The sequence below is a fragment of the Elgaria multicarinata genome, chromosome 13, assembly GCF_023053635.1.
Source record: "Elgaria multicarinata webbii isolate HBS135686 ecotype San Diego chromosome 13, rElgMul1.1.pri, whole genome shotgun sequence".
Taxonomy (NCBI): domain Eukaryota; kingdom Metazoa; phylum Chordata; class Lepidosauria; order Squamata; family Anguidae; genus Elgaria; species Elgaria multicarinata.
Genome location: NC_086183.1, coordinates 10,328,478 through 10,348,358, shown reverse-complemented (window position 1 = coordinate 10,348,358; position 19,881 = coordinate 10,328,478). Strand labels below are relative to the sequence as shown.

General features: G+C 44.4%; 1 protein-coding gene across 1 annotated transcript in view; it reads right to left on the bottom strand.

Annotated features, from left to right (window-relative positions):
• MAN1C1 (mannosidase alpha class 1C member 1) overlaps positions 1–19,881 on the bottom strand; it is a 166,223-nt gene that overhangs the window by 40,759 nt on the left and 105,583 nt on the right. The window contains exons 3-4 of the mRNA XM_063140325.1: positions 6,440–6,555; positions 428–508 (exon numbers count right to left, since the gene is read on the bottom strand). Coding sequence (XP_062996395.1) covers positions 428–508; positions 6,440–6,555 — 197 coding nt within the window. The remainder of the gene's footprint in view (positions 1–427; positions 509–6,439; positions 6,556–19,881) is intronic.

Sequence of the window (19,881 nt, the reverse complement as noted above, 5' to 3'; positions counted from 1 at the left end):
TGGCAATAAAGCTGAAAGCTGCTCCTGAAAATGACAGTTTACCCCACTGCAACTCTTATGTGATCTTGTGGGGCCCATGAAAGCTCGTCTCTCCAACATCAGGAAATTAACAAGTTCTGAACGCAAGGCCAAGATAGTGGCAAATGGCCTCTCAGCAGGGACCAATGTACCAAACTGAAGAGCTGTCTAGGAGAAATGGTGCACAGGAGGAAACATCCATACAGATGAGCCGGGCAAAGTAATTATGTGAGACTTAATTAACAGGCATCCTCAACATTTCAATATTCCTAAGGAAGTTTTAAGCTTGTTGATTTTGAAGGGCCTGGTGGGCGAGGTTTGCAGGGCGGAGCATGTGCATGCGTGTAGCTTTCCTTTCGTGCAGAAATATACTCCATATGTGGAAAGGTGCAAACATGGTAGAACAAACCTCTTCGCCGGTTAGATAAAAAGCAGCCAGAAGCCCTCCGACGTAGCGGATGTTCACTTCGAACAAGGAAGCTTCACCATTCTGCGGAGAACAAGGCAGGATAGTTTCAGATTATGTGTTAACCAAATTGTGAACAGTAAGACCAGACAGTACACAACTGAAAAATGGCATGGAACGGCGCTCTCAATACCCACAAAATGACATTCCTTATGACAAAACTAATAGGGGCTGTAGAATAGGTGGGGCTGCCACCAAGAGCAGAAGGCCTGCATTTCTCTTTCAGCATCATCTAGTAAATCTCATGACGTGAAAATCGTAAGCTTGAGCATTTGCCTGCCTCTCTAACTTTCCATTGGCCACTGCTTGAAGGGCAGAGAAATTCTTCACACAACAACATCGTGCCACGTGTTCAACCGTTAACATGGGGATAAGAGAGGAGATCTAGAGGGCTGCTTTTGCGATGGCCGTCACATGTTCCCTGTATCATCCACCTTTGGCCTTAGGATGCACCAGCACATAGGTGATGGGGTGCAGGAAGGAGCCTTGGGCTTGTTCATCCTCCCCCACTGTGCTTCGGGTGCAAGTTGGGGCCCACGTGTGCAAATTCCTGTACAGGCTCTACCTTGCATCACCTCCCAAAAATGACAGCCGGATAGGTGGGCGCATTTCAGGTAGGGATTTACACACACACGTGCCTTGATCCATGATTCAAGATACTACGTGCAGTGGGGGAAAACATGCATAGCCTGCCGGAGGAGACTCATCAGCTTGACAGTCTTTTAGCATTCAAGAAAGCTATCAAGACTGATCTCTTCCGGTAGGCCTATCCGGTAGAATTTTAGGATATTTTAGTATGTTTTTAGGATGCTTTTAGGATGTTTTTAAACAGGGTATACCATGTTGTTAATCAGTATTTTATGTATTGTATGCTTGTTGTTATTCCTCACCTTGATCCAATTGGAGAGGCAGGTAATAAATAAATAAATAAATAAATAATAATATCCATGATTTGCTTCTATGTTCCGGTGTGCATAACCTACATGCCAGGGCCATGTGTGAACTGCCCCCCATTCATAGTTTTTTATTATTATTCAGCACTTTTAACAAGCAAACGTTCTTTACGTGCCTTCCCTAATTCCTATACAATTCACAGATGAGACCATGTGGCCAGCAGTCACTTGCTCGATGCCACCTACTGAGATTCTGAGTGTTATGAGAAGGGCAGGATGGGAGAAAAACAGGGAGTACGGTGAAGTATTTATCCCGGTCTCTGTGCTTCTTTGCATTGTTTGAAGAAGAACTCACACATCCATTCCATTAAAAGCACATTATGGGTAACCATAACACCCTTCATCCTGACCATGCTTACTCGGAAGGTAATTCCACTGAAATCAATGGGACGTTTCCAAGTAAACGTCTTTAGACAAGCAAGAGACAGAGAGGAGGACTGTGTCACATTCACCCCACAACCCTTTCTTTTTATGGGCATCCACTGACGTGGTAGGCTGAATCTTTCAGATAGCCCTTTACCTGGAGCTAGTTATGATCTATAATAATCCAGCTCCAGATCAGTGAAATGTCAAAGCAATTGCAGTCAAATTGTCCCTTTCAAAAATTCGTTCCTGAAGCCTTATCCTGCATGCCAATTCAGTTTTGCTTTCTGAATAAATATCAGCTCCTTACGAACACACACACACACACACACACAAACCCTGCAGGTGGAACAGCTATTTCGGCGATAAGTAAGAGGCACCATTAGAAAAAGAGAAAAGGGAAAACAGTAGAAGCAAGCAACAAGCACCGACCTGCAGGAAGGGCCAAGCTGCTGTTCTCACATTGCATACAGGATATATCACACACACACACTTCTATTCAGCCCTTTCCTCCAAGGTGCTCAGAGCGCCATACACGGTCCCCACCCCTTATCTTCCCAACAGCCCTGTGATTGCAGGTCACACAGGTTTTTTTTATAGCTGAGCAGGGATTGGAGCCCAGGTCATATTCTATCCCACGGCCCTCTCTCATGCACACACATACGTGTCTGCTTCACAATCCTGGGCTCTGGGGTAGAGAACTTCACAGGGCTTTCAAAGGCCTGACGTTTCCTCCCTTCAGGATAACAGCATTCTGAACTTGTTAATTTTATCTCTGCTCAAAGAAACTTTGGCCATGGCTAGACAAGGGGGTTGGAGGGAGACGATCTCACGATTTTATAATCGCGAGATTATAATATTTATAATATTATAAATATTTTTATAATATTATAATAATTTTATAATATTATAAATAATTTTATAATATTATAAATATTATAAATATTTAAAAACAATATCCTGCGCATCCTTTATTTTCCAAACGTTTCTCCTCCGTACCGGTTTGCTGTGTTCCATCACAACTGACTGTACTAAAAAAATAAAAATAAAATGTATTTAATGCAGATTTGGTCTCTTCCGCATTACATCCTGTGATCTGTCTCTCTCCAAGGTTCATTCTCGCATTCACAGATTGATCTGTGGGGGCGGATGGGGTGGGAGGAAGAGCTTTTGTGAAAACATGGATCAATTATCACTCTCTTATTTTGTCTCTTGGCCTATCGATCTGATACCAAGCACAAAGCACTCCACCAAATTTATTAGATGGGGCTGTCCGTTTGCAAGCCAGTGATGGTCACTTCTTTCAATACAGTGCTTTTCAAAGGAGAGGCAGCCTCTGTTGCTGCTCTTGCTGCAGGGGAAACACCAGCCTTGCTACAACAACTATGATGCCTCTCTGGAATTAGAAGTTCAGCACTGTCTCGGGATATATAAGATTTGAGCCGACAGCAGTTCTTAAAACAGGGACCGGAGGTCTATCAGCCTGTGTTTCATCACTAAGCTCTGATGCGAAGATGGGGACTGCAAAGAGACTAGGAAGAAAGCCACAGAGTGGGGTGGGGGTGGTGAACCTCTGACCCACAGGACAGTTCCAAGCCCACAATGCCTCTCTTCCCATCCCACCACACCCCCATTGCTCAGCTGATTACGAAACAGCTGAGAAGCAAAGGTGGGTGGGGAAAAGAGAGAGACCCAAGCTAACGCTCTGTCCCTGCTTTGCTAATCTAATAGGCTTCGATACTGACCTTGGAGGACATGGTAAGGCAGGGACAGAATATCCTGTTTTACCAGCCTGATTTGGGTGGTGGAATACAGGGAGAAGAAAGTGACTCTGTGTGTGTGTGTGTGTGTGTGTGTGAATGTGAATGTGAATGTGAATGAGTAGGAACAGAATACTGGACTAGATGGACCTTTGTTCTGAAACAGCAGGACTCTTCTTATGTTATTTACATCCTTTCCTGGAGAAAGGCATATGGCAGCACATCTTAATCACCCACATGTTTCATTTTTTTAACGGTTTTTAATGCTTTATGTGTGTATGTTCTGTGTTTTAAATTTTTAAATTTTGTATACTTGTTTTTATCTCAATTTTAGAATTTCTGTAAACCGCCCAGAGAGCTCTGGCTAGTGCAATAAATAAATAAATAAATAAATAAATAAATAGGAACCCCATGCCACACCAACGCATGCCTTGATGGCTGGAGCTGATGGGAACTGCAGTCCAAACATCTGGGGAGCACCAGGTAGGGGAAGACTGCCCATCTCCTTCCATATTAGCCTAGCTATGTACTGGGATCACCAGGGGAGGCCCTGGTCTTTGCTCTTCTCCCAATGGAGGCCACACGAGGGGGTACACAGTAAGTATGCCGGAATCTTCGAGACGAACTAAAATGAGTTTGGATTTCTAAGAATCCGACCTGCAAAACCAGCTGTGGACTGGCCTCCCCAGGCTGTGCGGAGTCTGCAGACTTCCGGTTATTTATTTATTTATTTGCTTTTCTGAAATTCACGCAAATTCATTCACAGGAAAATATGCACATTTCTGCTGAGACGTATGCCATGCTGGAAAATATATACAGGGAAAATTCGAATGGGATGTGGGACAATACGCTAAAAGTTATGCACTAACATAAATGATGTAAAATGTTGCGAGCTTTCTTACAAAATTATCTGCGTATTTTTCAGTATAATGGGAGGGGGAGGAGAACCAAATCCATCTGTGAACGGATGCTGGAAGGAACGATACTGCACAATCCGGACATCCGTAGTATACACGAAAGGCAGTAGCACCTGGACTTCAGAATACCTTGTTCTGTAAATATAGTTGACCCCACCCCACACTGCTTCCCACTGAAAAGGTAAAAACATTGGGTGTGCTTTTAAACTGAATGGAACTGAATGGATACACACTAATAAATGAATAAATAAATTAGCAATACCTTTTGAAATTTAAAGCATCTGAGATATACAAGGGGAAGAAAGTGTTTCAATTGAATTAGGCTTGAGCTTCTGCACTTAGCCGAATGATTTTGTCGCTGCACTTTTTGTTTGCAATAAGTGACTTTGTATTGTTTTTACTGCCATTGACTCTGGCTGCAAAGCTGCCCTGGAGATCTTATCTTTGGGATAAAGGGATTGGATAGATATTTTTTATATATCCACATATGCAAGTGCACGAGACTTGCCATGGCTCGGTGTTAGGGCACCTGTGTTGGATGCAGGAGTTCCCAAGTTCAACCCCCCAGCATCTCCAGGTAGGGCTGGAAAAAAACTTCCCTAAAACCCTGCAGAGCTGCTGCCAGCCAGTGCCACCAATACTGGACTAAATGGTCTGATTCAGTATGGTAGCTTCCTAAAGCCATTCTAGTCCAGCATCTTATTTCCTACAGCGGCCAACAACGTCTCCAGGAAGTCCACAAGTAGGACGTGAGTGCAATAGCCCTCTCCCATTATCATACTCTAGTGACTGGCGTTCTGCCTGAGAACACAGAGATTTCCGCTAACAAGCCAGCCTTGCTGCAACAGGGGAACTCTGCTGCTATTTTTCACAGTTCTGGAAAGCCAGTTCCCCACCCCCCAACTGGAAAAACCAAGGAGTCTTAGTTTAAAGTGTTACATATATTCAATTATCTTGCATTATTACAAGTGGTTCATTAGAAGACTGTACTGGATTATGCCTAGTTACGTTAAGCTTCATTTTCAAATGGGGATTATCTGAAGCAGGAGATTCAGAAACACACTTATGGCTGCTGGATGTGCCCATAGGGTGGCCGCTGTGATCAAGTGACAAATTTAAAGGGATTTTGAAGTCCTCTGTAGGTGAAACATTTCACAATTTTTGAAAAAAGCTGGGGCAGGGATTCACAAAGTCTAAAGAAACATCTGCCGTGAGTGTGTTCCACACAGCCACCTGGGGATATCTGACTTTATCCTGACGCTTGAGAGATAGTGATTTGACTCCAAAACTTTTCAGGTTTAGATCCGGGAGTCTTGAGTTCAAATCCCTCCTCTACTATGGCCTCATTCTGTGGGCTTGGGCAAAACTGCCCCTTCCCAGACTCAACGTTTCTCTGTTCAGTGCTAATAATAACGGATTGACTTACAAGGTTGTTATGATGCCCAATGTAATAAAAATGGCAGCATACTTATCATTGTACTGCAAATGAAAAATGTTAGGTCAATGCTTAAGCTTCAGATACCTGCACATGGGTGTGTGTGCGGTGTTCAAACTATCAAAAGAATGGAGAAAAAGCAGGCATTGGAAATAAAAAGAAGTGACACTTTAGGGGCAAATGGCAAAGAAATATTTATTTATTTATTAAATTTATATACTGCCCCATAGCCGAAGCTCTCTGGGCGGTTTACAAAAATAGGCATTGATTGGGTTTTATCTTCCACAAAAGCCTTATCTGGTGATCAAGGTATATGGCACAAGAGTAACAAGAAGAATCAAGGACAACTTTTTTCTTTAATATTTTTGGCTCTTTGCCTCCCCACGCAACCGGACACTTTCCCCATTCTCAGCTTGTTTCTACAGGCTGTGTGGATGTGGGTGGGAACCCAAGGCCAAAAGATCAGGGTTCAAAACACAGCAGACAGTAACTGCAGCACAGAGAAGCATATTCAAAGATTGACTCACCACATTCAAGTCAAAGCTCTTCTCCACCCAATCTTTGGCTTCTTGGAATTCTTCCTGCAGCTCCATGACATACAAAGTATCTAAGGCATCCACCACTGTTGCTCCCCGGAGTCCTCCTGTATCAGCAGAAAACAGAACAACTTGAATGGATCTTTTTTTCCACTTCCCTTTGTGGGATGTGTTCGTGAGAGCGCACACATGTGCATATGTGGGTGGCTTTAAACAAACTGCTACCAATGGTTAAATATGGAATTTAGTATTGATATTATCCATTCTCCTATTATTATTATTATTATTATTATTATTATTATTATTATTATTATTATTATTATATACAGTACCACCAATATGCAAAGCACTTTTACATAGTATCATAAACAAAGAGTGCAGATTCCTGCCCTAAGAAACTTGTAACTCAAATGGCAACAGCAGGAGAATTAGATGGGAAAGGGAGGCAACAGAGAGTAATGCCTAATGGGAGAGGCAAGGGTAACGTGAGATGAATGGGAGGTACAAATAATTCAGCTTTGTTTTGGTTGGGGCTAAGCCCAGGCCTCGTGTGGCGCAGAGTGGTAAGCAGCAGTTACTGCAGCCGAAACTCTCCCCACGGCCTGAGTTCGATCCCAGTGGAAGCTAGTTCTCAGGCAGCCGGCTCAGGTCGACTCAGCCTTCCATTCTTCCGAGGTCGGTAAAATGAGCACCCAGCTAGCTGGGGGACTGGGGAAGGCAATAGCAAACCACCCCACTACAAAGTCTGCCAAGAAAGGGTCAGCGAAAGCAGGCGTCCCTCTAGGAGTCAGTAATGACTCAAGTGCTTGCACGAGAGGTTCCTTTCCTTTCCAAGAGCCCAGGAGTTAAGCTGATGGCTTCCTGGAAAAGGGTGAAGGGTCTGATGATGATGATTCCATTATTATTTCCACACTGTTCCCCAGACACAACTCTCTTGGCTGTTTACAAAGATTAAAACCATTACAAATACAGCATACAAAGTTGACCATGGGTTACGAAGCTGGCTTGTTTAAGCAAACCAAAGTTAACACTGACCATGGTTTAGAGTTCAGACAAAAATGCTAAACTTGGGTTGAGTAAAAGCAGGAATGCTGGAGGGGAGGACAGCACCAGCTCGAGATTCACCAGGGCTTGTTCACATCACAGGGGTTTAATGCAACGGTACTGAACCTCTTTCAGCCTGAGGTCTGAATTCCCTCAGAGGAACCTTGCGGGGGGGTGGGGGGAGGAGGTGCTGTTGTGACCAGGCCTGTTCCCCTTAGGGTGGGGGAAGGAGTTTCAGGCTATCAATCGGAATCAGATTCTGAAGCAGAAGAAACAGGGCCAGAAACGTTCCAGCCTACACAGAAAGTGGGGGAGGCGATTATCCCAGGCTCTTCACCAGCTGAGGATGAACCTTTGCAGGATCTTAACAGTGAAAACATCAACAATTCATAGTCTGTGGGAAATCAGCAATCTTCAAAGGGCAAAGGAACTTCAGAGAAGGGCTGATCCTAGAGTCTGCCGCGGACTCAAATGGGCGGAGCTAAAATAAGGCGAGAGGCGATTGGCTCGGCTTGCTTCTCGCCAAAGGCTTCTTCAGAGGAATCCTCCTTGAAGTTAAAGGGAGCTTTGGGAAAAGGCGTCCCCTTTTGTTGAAAGGACAATTGTCTCGTTTAGTTTAGCCAAGTGTTAGCCTAGAGGAAAGTTCCTAGGGTTTAAACTCTCTTGAGGTGCAAAGAGATATTTATTTGCTGAATAAGGTGCATTCCAGTGGTGGGGTATGGCTAAAGGCAAAGGGACATAGCCAAAATACCAAAAAATACCAGCGTATTTTAGCTTAAAACTCTTGTTGCCAGTAACTAAGCCTTAGGAGAGGACAGGAAGCATCCCAGCCTTTTAGCACAGGGAAAGACCTGCATAAAAGGCAAGTAAACCCCCCAAGATTGGTGATCATGGGAACGGGCATAAGTCCAGGGGAAAGGGATGCTGCCACCTGAGCATCCCCTGAAGGCTGGATTTGGCCTCTGACCCTGAGTTTCTGCACCTCTGGTTTCGTGTGATGTCCAAACACAGCCCCAGTTTTCTCCAGGCCCTTCCTGGACAAAGCACATCTTTCTCCACAGCTGCCTACGAAGAGCAGGGGACCATTCTCTTGCTGAGACAGTTGACACGCAAGCTCAGATGGCTCTCATAACGGCCACCATTTGTTCCGTCAGACATCGAATGCACATTTGCAGTGAGAAGTGACTCATAGGTTTTGAGCGCCGATATAAATGTAAGAGGTGACATCAGCTGGCAACAGCAGGGTTCTAAACAAACACGTCGGGTGTCCAAAAAGAGCCAGTGTCAAAGAACAGCGCTGCTGGCTTCGCTAACAGAGTTTGGCTCCCTCTTGAGCAGGGATCCGGCCGTTACTGTGACTTCTCCAGCAGGGGGCAACAGCGTATATGCAGACTAAGCACAATTCAATGCCCTGTCCTGAGCTCTACAGCTTGTAGCCCACGGAGTAGAATCACCATCCTTTGACCTCCTATTTTTGCTGCCTGTCTTGAAATGCAGAGGGGTTGTGGAGCCCCTGCCAGGCCAGGCTATGAGGCTCGAGGGCCGGGTTTGGCTTGATGGGTCAGAATCTCTGGAAGTCTGTTCTAAATATTGCAGTTTTTCTGATGCACAGCGAGGCCCTGCCCAGCCCTGAAGCTGATCAATGAGATCCAGCAACGTGAGGCTGCATTTAAGAGAACCAACGTTACCAAGTTGCCAAAAGTAAGAATTCTGTACCAGGCGGACCTCACATTACTAATCAAACTATTCCATCTTCCCTTCTTAATTGTGTGTGTGTGCATGTTAAGAAAAGAGGTGGAAGAAGTCACGGGGAGGGTTACAAATGGAAGGTGTCTTCACCTGAATCCCCCCCTAAAAGTCCATGAATGAGGCAGGGCAACTGCTCAATGAAAGTCTCATCTGGAAGGACCCTTCATCTAGAGCAACTGTCCCTAACCTGGTGCCCTTGCAATGAGTTTGACTACAACTTCCAGCATCCTCCAGTCAGCCAGGAAAGCTGATCTGGAGTACTGTGTACAGTTCTGGGGCAAAGCACTTTAAGAAGGATGTAGACAAATTGGAGCATGTTCTGAGAGTTCAAGGAAGAAGGTGAGAAAACAAGTCCTATGGTCGAACGAACTGGGTATATTTAGCCTAAAGAAGAGAAGATCTAGGGGAGACGTGACAGTGCTTTTCAAATACCTGAAAGGTTGGGACATAGAAGACGGCAAATACCTGTTCTCTGCTGCCTCAGAGGGCAGGACTAGATCTTTTAAGTTACAAGAGAGTAGATTTTGGTTGAACAACAGGAGAAACTTCTTGATGGCAAGAGAAATTTGACAATGGAACCAATTACCTAGGGGAGTGATCTGGGCTCTCCCCTCACTGGAGATCTTCAAGTAGAGGCTGGAGAGCCATCCACTGGGGATGGTCTAGCTCTGACTTTCCTATGCTGAGTAGGGGGTTGGACTTGATGACCTACAAACCACCCCCACCCCCAACTCCATGGTTCCATGATGGTGCAAATCCCAGCTCAGTGGACTTACTATGGAGATTTGATTAAGTCATTACTATTAAATGTCAGATTTGAAAAGATAGTGGTTGGAAGCATTAATTGGTTCCTTTCAGACAGCTAAGCCTACAATAACTGTCTATAAAAATATTTTATAAAGTAGTAAAATAGATGTTTAGAAGGTCACAGATGAATGGAATAAGGATTTGGAATGCTCTGTACAGTTTAATCAATGGAAAGTTGCCTTAGCTTCCATATATACTATTTCTGTAGATTTAAAATTGAGGCTGATTCAACAAAAAATGATGTTTCGTGTATATCAGGCACCACAGAGGCTTGCTAAGAAGAAGTGTACAAAATTATGCATGGTGTGGACAATGTGGATAAGAAGACATTTTTCTCCCTCTCTCATAATACTAGAACTCAGGGTAATCCCATGAAGCTTATTGGTGTGAGAAGGTCTTCTTCACACAGTGCATAGTTAACCTATGGAATTTGCTACCACAAGATGCAGTGACGGTCACCAATTTGGATGGCTTTAAAAGGGAGTGGGCTGGTCCATGAAGTCACGAAGATTCGGAAGCGACTGAACGAATGAACAACAACAAAAAAGGGAGTTGGAAAAATTCCTGGAGGAGAAGGCGATCAATGTCTACTAGTCCTGATGGCTATGTGCTACCTCCAGTATCTGAGGCAGCAAGCCTATGTACATCAGTTGATGTGGAACATGGGCAGGAGGGTGCTGCTGCACCAGTGTCCTGCTTGTGGGTTTTCCATGTGGCCACTGTGTGAACAGAGTGCTGGATTAGATGGATTCTTGGTCTGGATTGGATGGACCCTCTGCTTGATGCTGGCATATAATGTAGGGTAACCGTATGAAAAGGAGGACAGGGCTCCTGTATCTTTAATAGTTGTATAGAAAAGAGAATTTCAGCAGGTGTCATTAGTATGCATGCAGCACCTGGTGAAATTCCCTCTTCATCACAACAGTTAAAGCTGCAGGAGTCCTACCTTCTTTTGTATCTGGTCAAGATGGCAGGGCTCCTGCAGCTTCAACTGTTGTGATGGAATTTCACCAGGTCCTGCATGCATACAAATGATACCTGCTGAAATCCTCTTTTCTATTCAACTGTTAAAGATACAAGAGCCCTGTCCTCTTTTTCATATGGTCACCCTATATAATGAGGACAATGTCTCATTGAGGCATATGACGAGGGCATGTCTTGGAGAGGCTTCTTTACGTTTGGAAGTCATTGCACGTATACATTTTGTTCTTGAAAAATCTGTGATAATAGGGGATGTACATGCAGTTTTAAATTACATCCCTGTGATGTGGGGATTAACAGATGGACAGCAAAAGTGGATACTGAGAGCCTTTACAGTTGCAAAGAGACTATACTCCAAGCCTGAAAGGAAAAACGCCCACTCCCTATCACTCAACAGACTGAAGGTATTACTGCTCTTGCTACATTTGAACGTATCTCCTACAACTGTCAAAGTTGTATGGATGCTTATTTAGAAATATGGACTGCTTATATTTGAAATAGAAAGGTTAATCCTCCCCCCAGCCCCCATAACTTCCCTCCCCCCTTTTTCTTTTTCTTTTCCCTATATCAAGGGAGATGTTAATGATAAATGTATATTGATATGTTTCATGATATTAATCCCCCCTTTTTGTTTGTCTGTTGTCGTTACCATTGTGTTGCATAAATCACTACTTCTCAATCTCAGCTTTGGAAATATAGTGGTGCTGCATGCATACAGTGGCATTGGATATGCGGTCTCTATGTCAAATTGTATCCTAAGGTCTACAAATTGTATCCTAAGGATACAATGGCACACTCCAAAGAAGCCACCATGTAGACTAAGCACTCTTCACATGTGGTCACGACTCTCCTCCTGCGTGATGAGAGCACCTCCACTCAAAGACACTAAGGCCCACTGGTGAGAATGCATAATGCTGTAGTCAGGAGATCCAGGTTCTAGTCCCCACTCGGCCACAGAAACCCACTGGATGACTTTGGCCAAGTCATAGACTCTCAGCCTAACCTACCTCACAGGGTTATTGTTGTGAGGATAAAATGGAGAGGAGGAGGATTATGTATGCCGCCTTGGGTTCCTTGGTGGAAAAAAAAAGGCGGGCTATAAATGCAAGAATAAATATGGATGAGGTCAGCAAGCCTAAGGGGAATCTAGCAGGGAGCTGGCTGCACTGAGCTTTCTAAAGAAAATCTGGGATACAAACATAATAAATGGAATTTAGGCAAAGGTTTTAATATTGGGGAAGGCAATGGCAAACCCCGCTACAAAGTCTGCCAAGAAAAGGTCAGCGAAAGCAGGCGTCCCTCTAGGAGTCAGCAATGACTCAAGTGCTTGCACGAGGGGTTCCTTTCCTTTCCTTTAATACAAGTGCAAATCATTTTGGTGAACTACGTTCTGCAGAATGCTGGCATTTCCCTCAAGCCTTCCAGATCGGTCCTACTTTTTTTTTTTTGGAAAATGACTTCTTGTTTTAAGGCCTGCTGTTTTATTCTATTACTTGGTTAAAGCATTTGACAGTTTTGAACTAGTCAGCAGATTGCTGACTTCATACACACGCAGCGCATACTTTTATTGCACAGCTACAAACTTGTCAGCTTACACAAGAATGCAAGATCACATAAAAAACAGGGGAAGATACAGCCGATGCCATCATTGTGAAGGGAATTCGGTCATTGCTGGAGCTGCCGCACATGTTATATTTTAAAGATATATCTGTAAAATGTCATGTGCATGAGACAGCACACATTCTCCACTGCATGTGCATCAGGGAACTAGGGTTAGTTGCAACTCCTTGTAGCATGTCTGTGGCAGGCTAGCAAAAAATGCCACTGCACAGTGAGCAAAACAGCTTGCAACAGGCTGTCTCCATAATGACCCTCCTGTACATCTGCCTGTTTATTCAGCTCCAGTCCCAATCCTGCTTTTGCACTGACTCCTGTGTACATGGCTGCCTGTGGCCCACCGTTAACCCCCAGAATGCTCAAAGCTACTACTGGATCTCCTGCAATAAACTCCAAACTATGGACCCAGTGATTACCCTAGTTGTAAAAGAAGTGGTGAACTGAAGGTTGGAAAGGTACATGGGACATCAAGGTGAAGCAAAAATCACAAAACATACAACTCCACAAACAGAAAGAAAAATATGGAAGGAGAGAGAACATACAGCAACATATGGAGCAAAACAGGAACATGTGCCAACATGATAACTGATCTCTGACATGTAAGGATCCACTCAATGAACTTCTCATCTAGTTTAGTTGCCGGGGTGCAAAAGAACCTGATTGCCACAAGGCAAACACAAATGCCACCAACAGAATGAGAAAAGGTATTTTTAACTTCCTCTTCTGCCCCTGCAATAATTCTGGAATAGTTGGCCTGCCTACTGCCTAGCCCCGTACTATCAGTAGAATGAGGGCAACCACCCCAACTTGTAGCTCAGGTTTCTCATCCAACTGAGTAATAAAGGAGTGATCACGGGTGGCAGCTGAAATTCAGAGGCTGATTCAGGCTCCATTCCCCTAATTCTTGCTATAACTTGTCACTCCAAGGCCTGTATGGACACAGAAAACCTTGCTGCCTCCCGTCAGCTAGCGGGGAGACAGCCCAACAGTTTTGAAGAATGATTACCTAACCAACACACTCTGAAGGGAGCCTAAAATTGATGGAGTGGAACCTCCTCCCCCGCTTCCCAATCTACAAACTTGTTCCAAAAAAAAAAAAGAAGAAAGGAAAAGAAAAGAAAAGAAAAAGCCGACGCTACTGTAGCATGTTTACAAAAGGCACTGACCATGGAAAACAACATCGCCAAAGCCAGAGCTCGCCGTTCCTTTTATCAGCTCTAATGATTCTGCAATATTAATGATTATGTGATTTTTATGCTCTTTTCTATTAATGGAAGAAATGTACCAGCTCCATGCAACATGGGACACTGGCAAACGCACAGACACGCACGCACGCACGCATAAAACCCCACTGGCAAATACGGACAAACACACAGAGAGACACAAACCCCACCAAGTACTGCCTGAGGCACAGGCTATTACTGTGATATTGCAAAAGTTACACACTAATGGGCTTGATTTAATTTGATGATATAATCCACGAAGCCCTTCATAAAGAACAGAGAGAGACAATAAAGAAGTTAGATCCCTCCTTCTGAACTGAAGAGGGACTGAGAGACAATCATAAAAGTAATTTTTCCAGCCTGCTTAATTGAAATGAAGGGAGGAAAAAAATAGTTTGAATTTGTAAAGGGCTTCTATGTAAAGTAAATGCCTTTAAATACACAAAATGCGCTGAGGGATTAGTAACAGGCTCTGCTCTTTCATCCAGCGTCATAAATGGCTTCGCCTTCCTTGATGCTGCACATTGTATATAAGAGAAGACGGGTTTTTCTGATGGATTGTCCTTTGTGTTGCACAAAGCTATTATTTCATCCTGTTCCTCACATGCTTGATGTCCAAGGACTCAAGAGCTGGGAAGTCTGTATTTTCTACAAGGGGTCTATGGGTAACTTGTTTCTTCTGCAACGTCTTTGATTAGATCCGTAAAAAATGTGAATGGCACAAGAATGTGTGTGTGTGTACGGGTGGGCGGGTGCCTGTGCATGTTCATTCACAGGGGTGGAGGAGAACAAAATATTTCTCTCCCAGAGCAAACCCACTGCAAACCCAGGTTTCAAATTCTGTCATGGAGAGTAAGCGCAAAGCATTGCTTGTTGATTTGGAAATAACAGCCAAAACAATGGTTTGCCCAAAACAAGGCAGGAACTGGAGAGCAAGAGACCGAGGCTCAGACCCAGTGGGCAAATTATAATTTGAACTAGTCCATTTTATGCAGAGAGAGGGTAGAACAACCCATCCTTGGTGGAGACTGATGGGAAGGAGTCAAGGCCAGAGCAGTGTTGCTTGCACAGGTTGGCTGATGGGGCAAGTTCAGCCGCAGGGCACCTGCTCTGCATGCAGCAAGTCCCTGATTCAATCTCTGGCATCTCCCATTCAAAGAAGCAGGTAAAAGGTGATGGGGAAGACCTTGGCCTGGAGAGCTGCTGTCAGGCAGACTAGATAATATTGAGCAGAATGGACGAAATGCCTCTTACGGGCCTGGTAGGAAGCATTTCCCTATGTTCCTCCTCTATGCACGAGTATTTTGGTTTCAAAGGAGCGTCCAATTCCTGCAGCATGCTTAAGAACGTAAGAAGAGCCCTGCTAGATTTATTTTTATTTATTTATTTATTACATTTTTATACTGCCCAATAGCCGAAGCTCTCTGGGCAGTCCACAAAAGTTAAAACCATACTAAAACAACCAACATGTTAAAAGCACAATTACAAAATACAGTATAAAAAGCACAACCAGGATAAAACCATGCAACAAAATTGATATAAGATTAAAATACAGAGTTAGAACAGTAAAATTTAAATTTAAGTTAAAATCAAGTGTTAAAATACTGAGAGAATAAAAAGGTCTTCAGCTGGCGACGAAAGCAGTACAGTGTAGGCGCCAGGCGGACTTCTCTGGGGAGCTCGTTCCACAACCGGGGTGCCACAGCGGAGAAAGCCCTCCTTCTAGTAGCCACTTGCCTCACTTCCTTTGGCAGGGGCTCACGAAGAAGGGCCCCTGTAGATGATCTTAAGGTCCAGGCAAGTACATATGGGAGGAGGAGTTTCTTCAAATAACCGTTTAGGGCTTTAAATGTCAATACCAGCACTTTGAATCGGGCCCAGACCTGGACTGGCAGCCAATGAAGTTGTAAAAGGACTGGCGTAATGTGATCTCGCTGGCCAGTCCCTGTTAGTAAACGGGCTGCCCTGACTCTTAGATCAGACCAAGAGTCCATCTAGTCCAGCACTCCGTTCCCAGAGTGGCCAACCTGCTGTCAACCGCAAGCAGGACACAGTGCAACAGCACCCTCCCATCCATGTTCCCCAGCAACTGGTGTATACAGGCTTACTGTCTCTGGTACTGGAGGTAGTAGGACACCCTTTTGTCCTGCAACACTGTCTGGGAATTCCTGCTTTAGAAGGTGCAACCAGGGCTGGTCCAAGGGAGTCCAGTGCCTGAGGTGGGAAAGCCAAAATGGCCCTCACAAAGATTAATCATCATAGGTCACAAACCACTGGGAAGATTTCCTGCAAAATTCATTTCAACAGAATTTACATCCAGGAAGGGCCAGTTGTTTGCCTCCCACACACTCTGCCACCCTTAATAGCACCCCAAATCCACCTCATCCCATGCAAACGCTTCACCTTGCTTCAAATAAATGGGGGACAGCCTGAATCAGATGTTACTGTCTCCTCTTGGAAAAGGCAAGGAGGAAGGATAGAGAACATACTTTGCATGCAGATCATCCCAGTTTCAATCCCAAGCATCAGTCTGAAATCCTGGAGAATAGCTGTCACTTAGTGTAGACACCGACTAGCCTTTCCCAACCTGGTGTTGGGCACCTACAGATGTTTTCTACCACGGCTCTAATCATCCTTGACCATTGACCCTGCTGGCTGGGGATGATGGGAGTTGGTAGTTCAAAAGATGTAAAGGGCACCACATTGGGGAAGCCAATATAGACAATACTGAACGAGATGGACCAATGTTCTAATTTGGAATGAGGCAGCTTCCAAAGTCCTATGAGACCCCTGATAAGCGGAGATTTCTCGGAGCTGCTGCTTTGTACCCATTTTGGACATATCCATTATCACAATGTTAGCATAACAAACTCTGATGGTGTTATCTTGAAGGTTATATTACAGGAAATTAGATGTGTGACACTGGTTTCAAGTTTTGAACTGTACATGTATCTCTTCCATGGACTAAGTTCTCGGTCAACTTATGTTGGGCTGTACCACTCCAGAATGCAGGTGGCAGCTCACACAACTGAACCCGTCTCTATACAAAAAGAAAAGAAATCTCCATGAAGAGAACAAATAGATGTCAGGGAGAAGGGAAATCTGATAGGTGTTGGAATCATTTGAGTTTCCCAACTCAAGTTAGAAGTGCGACAGCCAAACACAGGTTTACCACTGCAGGGAGAACGATGAGCTCCATCAAACGAGTGTTTTATTGCACGCTCGTTACTGGGCACTCACAGGTTTTCGCCGGTCCCTCTCATGACGTCATCTGCCTCCTGCACACCTCCTGTCCCTTCTAGCCTTCTTCGCACATCAAAATAACCCACCCCAGTAAGTCCAACTTATTTTTAAAGACGGAAGTTGCCGTTAGCTCCTGCTGTGTGCAGGAGAAGCAGCGGGATCAAAATGGCTCACTGAATGGGCCACGTTGTAAGTTGTTTACGTCCTCTTTCGAAAGAGGGAGTAATGAGGGACAAACACGCGGGCGGAGAAGCAATGGTTAGCAAACGCGGTTTCCTAGGGTGACCATATGAAAAGGAGGACAGGGCTCCTGTATCATTAACAGGAACGTAGAAAAGGGAATTGCAGCAGGTGTCAATTGAAGTGGGTGAAATTCCCTCTTCATCACAACAGTTAAAGCTACACTAGCTATAGTAGAGTGGCCAGATACAAAAGAGGGCAGGGCTCCTGCAGCTTTAACTGTGTTGATGAAGAGAGAATTTCACCCTCTTCCATTGACACCTGCTGAAATTCCCTTTTCTACATTACAGTTAAAGATACAGGAGCCCTGTCCTCCTTTTCCTATGGTCACCCTAGCGGTTTCCCCCTGTGTGATGATGCTCTCTGCCAAAGGGAAATATAGATATTGGGCACAATCCAACAGGATGCTAACCTGCACAAGATCCACTGTAATGAATGGGAACTGCCAGAGAACATTTTTGTGCTCTTCAACAGGGCTTGGGCAGGGGAATGTGGCTCCGAATTGTGTCCTTTAATGGCAAAAGCTTTCCCATATCCTGAAATGAATGCATTGGTCATCAGACAAACCCACCACCACCTTGAAGTGGCTTCCTTGTGCCATTTACCCATCCATGATAAACTACTCTTTCACTTAGCACATGAGCATCTATTTTCATCTGAGCAGCACTTGTGTGTGTGTGTGTGTGTGTGTGTGTGTGTGTTTGTCAAGACAAAGAGAACTGAAGCTAAACATTCACCGTTTTATGCTGTCACTTGACCAGAGTGGAGAGACCTTGGAGAACAAGCTCTTGCAAGGATTATACTATGACTGCCTATTTGGAGTACAGCAAGGGCAGTGGTTATATGTGCATTCAAAAGAGAGGTTGTATATTCTGAATGGCAAAAAACGATTCAGAATCCTAGCCAGAATCCGTTTGAATGAATCCCTGCCCGCCCCGCTCTTCTGAAAATCACTATTTTCTACTTCTTGCATTTAGTTCTTCTTTCTTATATAGATATGTTTGAGAAGCAGAAACTGTGCAAGTAATACACAAAACTGCCAATTTTCAAATTTGAAAGGGGTAAAAACAACAACAACAACAACACCCTCCCAACACAACTTCATCCACAACATACACTTAAAAAATAGAAAATTCACATTGCTATTATTTAAATTGGCAATTTTCAGTCATTTCAGTCTGGGAATTCACCTTTTAACTCCAGTCTGCAATGTAGGATTCAGTTTTAATTAATGGATGTGTGTGTGTGTGTTTGTCTTTCATCACAAAGGGACATCTATAGTGTAGACCAGGGTTCCTTAACCTTTTTGGACTCATGGGTGCATTTGGGAATTTGAGCTGCAGGCACCACCACAAAATGGCTCCCATGAAGGATGTGACTAGTCACATAGTGGATGCTGTGGAGACCTGGCTCCTCTAGAAGTGGTGGGGGAGAGTGCAATGCTGAGAGGGGGGAGAAATGGAAAGAATTACTTCCTGCCCCCCCCCCAATCTTCTTCCAAACACTAAGACCTTTCCCCCTTCTCTCTCTCTCTCTCCACTCCCAGCCTTGCAATTTCTCTGCCCCAACCTCTTCCTTCTCTATTTCTCTCCCCATCTCCCGCCTTCTTCTTTCTCTTCCTTCCTGGCCCCTAGCCTAGGGTGACCCTATGAAAAGGAGGACAAGGTTCCTGTATCTTTAACAGTTGTATTGAAAAGGGAATTTCAGCAGGTGCCATTTGTATATATGGGGAACCTGGTGAAATTCCCTCTTCATCACACCAGTTAAAGCTGCAGGTGCCCTGCCCTCTTTTAAGTCTGGTCACTCTAGTATAGCTCCTGCAGCTTTAACTGTGGTGATGAAGAGGGAATTTCACCAGGCTCCACATATATACAAATGACACCCGCTGAAATTCCCTTTTCTATGCCACTGTTAAAGATACAGGAGCCCAGTCCTCCTTTTCATATGGTCACCCTACCCTAGCATTGCTCTTTCCCTCCCACTCAGCCCTTTATCTTGCTTTTTCTCTCAACTCCCAGCCTCTAGTATCACTATTTCTCTCCCCTCCTAGACTCCAACCACACTATTTCTCTGCCCTCTGCCCCTTTGCCTTCCCCCTGCCTTTTCCTGCCTACTGAACAGCTGATCAACGGCAGGTTCAGGAATATGTAGGAAAACCTGGCACTCTGACGTTTTCCATTTGTGAAATTTGTGAAATTTCATTTGTGAAATTTCCCCTGGTGAAATTTCCTCTTCTTCACAACAGTTAAAGCTGCAGGAGCTATACTGCAGCTATACTGTGACCAGATTTAAAAGAGGGCAGGGCACCTGCAGCTTTAACTGTTGTGATGAAGAGGGAATTTCACCAGGTTCTCCATATATACAAATGACGCCTGCTGAAATTCCCTTTTCAATACAACTGTTAAAGATACAGGAGCCCTGTCCTCCTTTCCATATGGTCACCCTACTTGAGCAAGTAAAACTGCCAATCTTCTCTACATCCATTTAAAGAAGTGTTTAGATTTTTAGATTAGATTTTTATTATGCGGT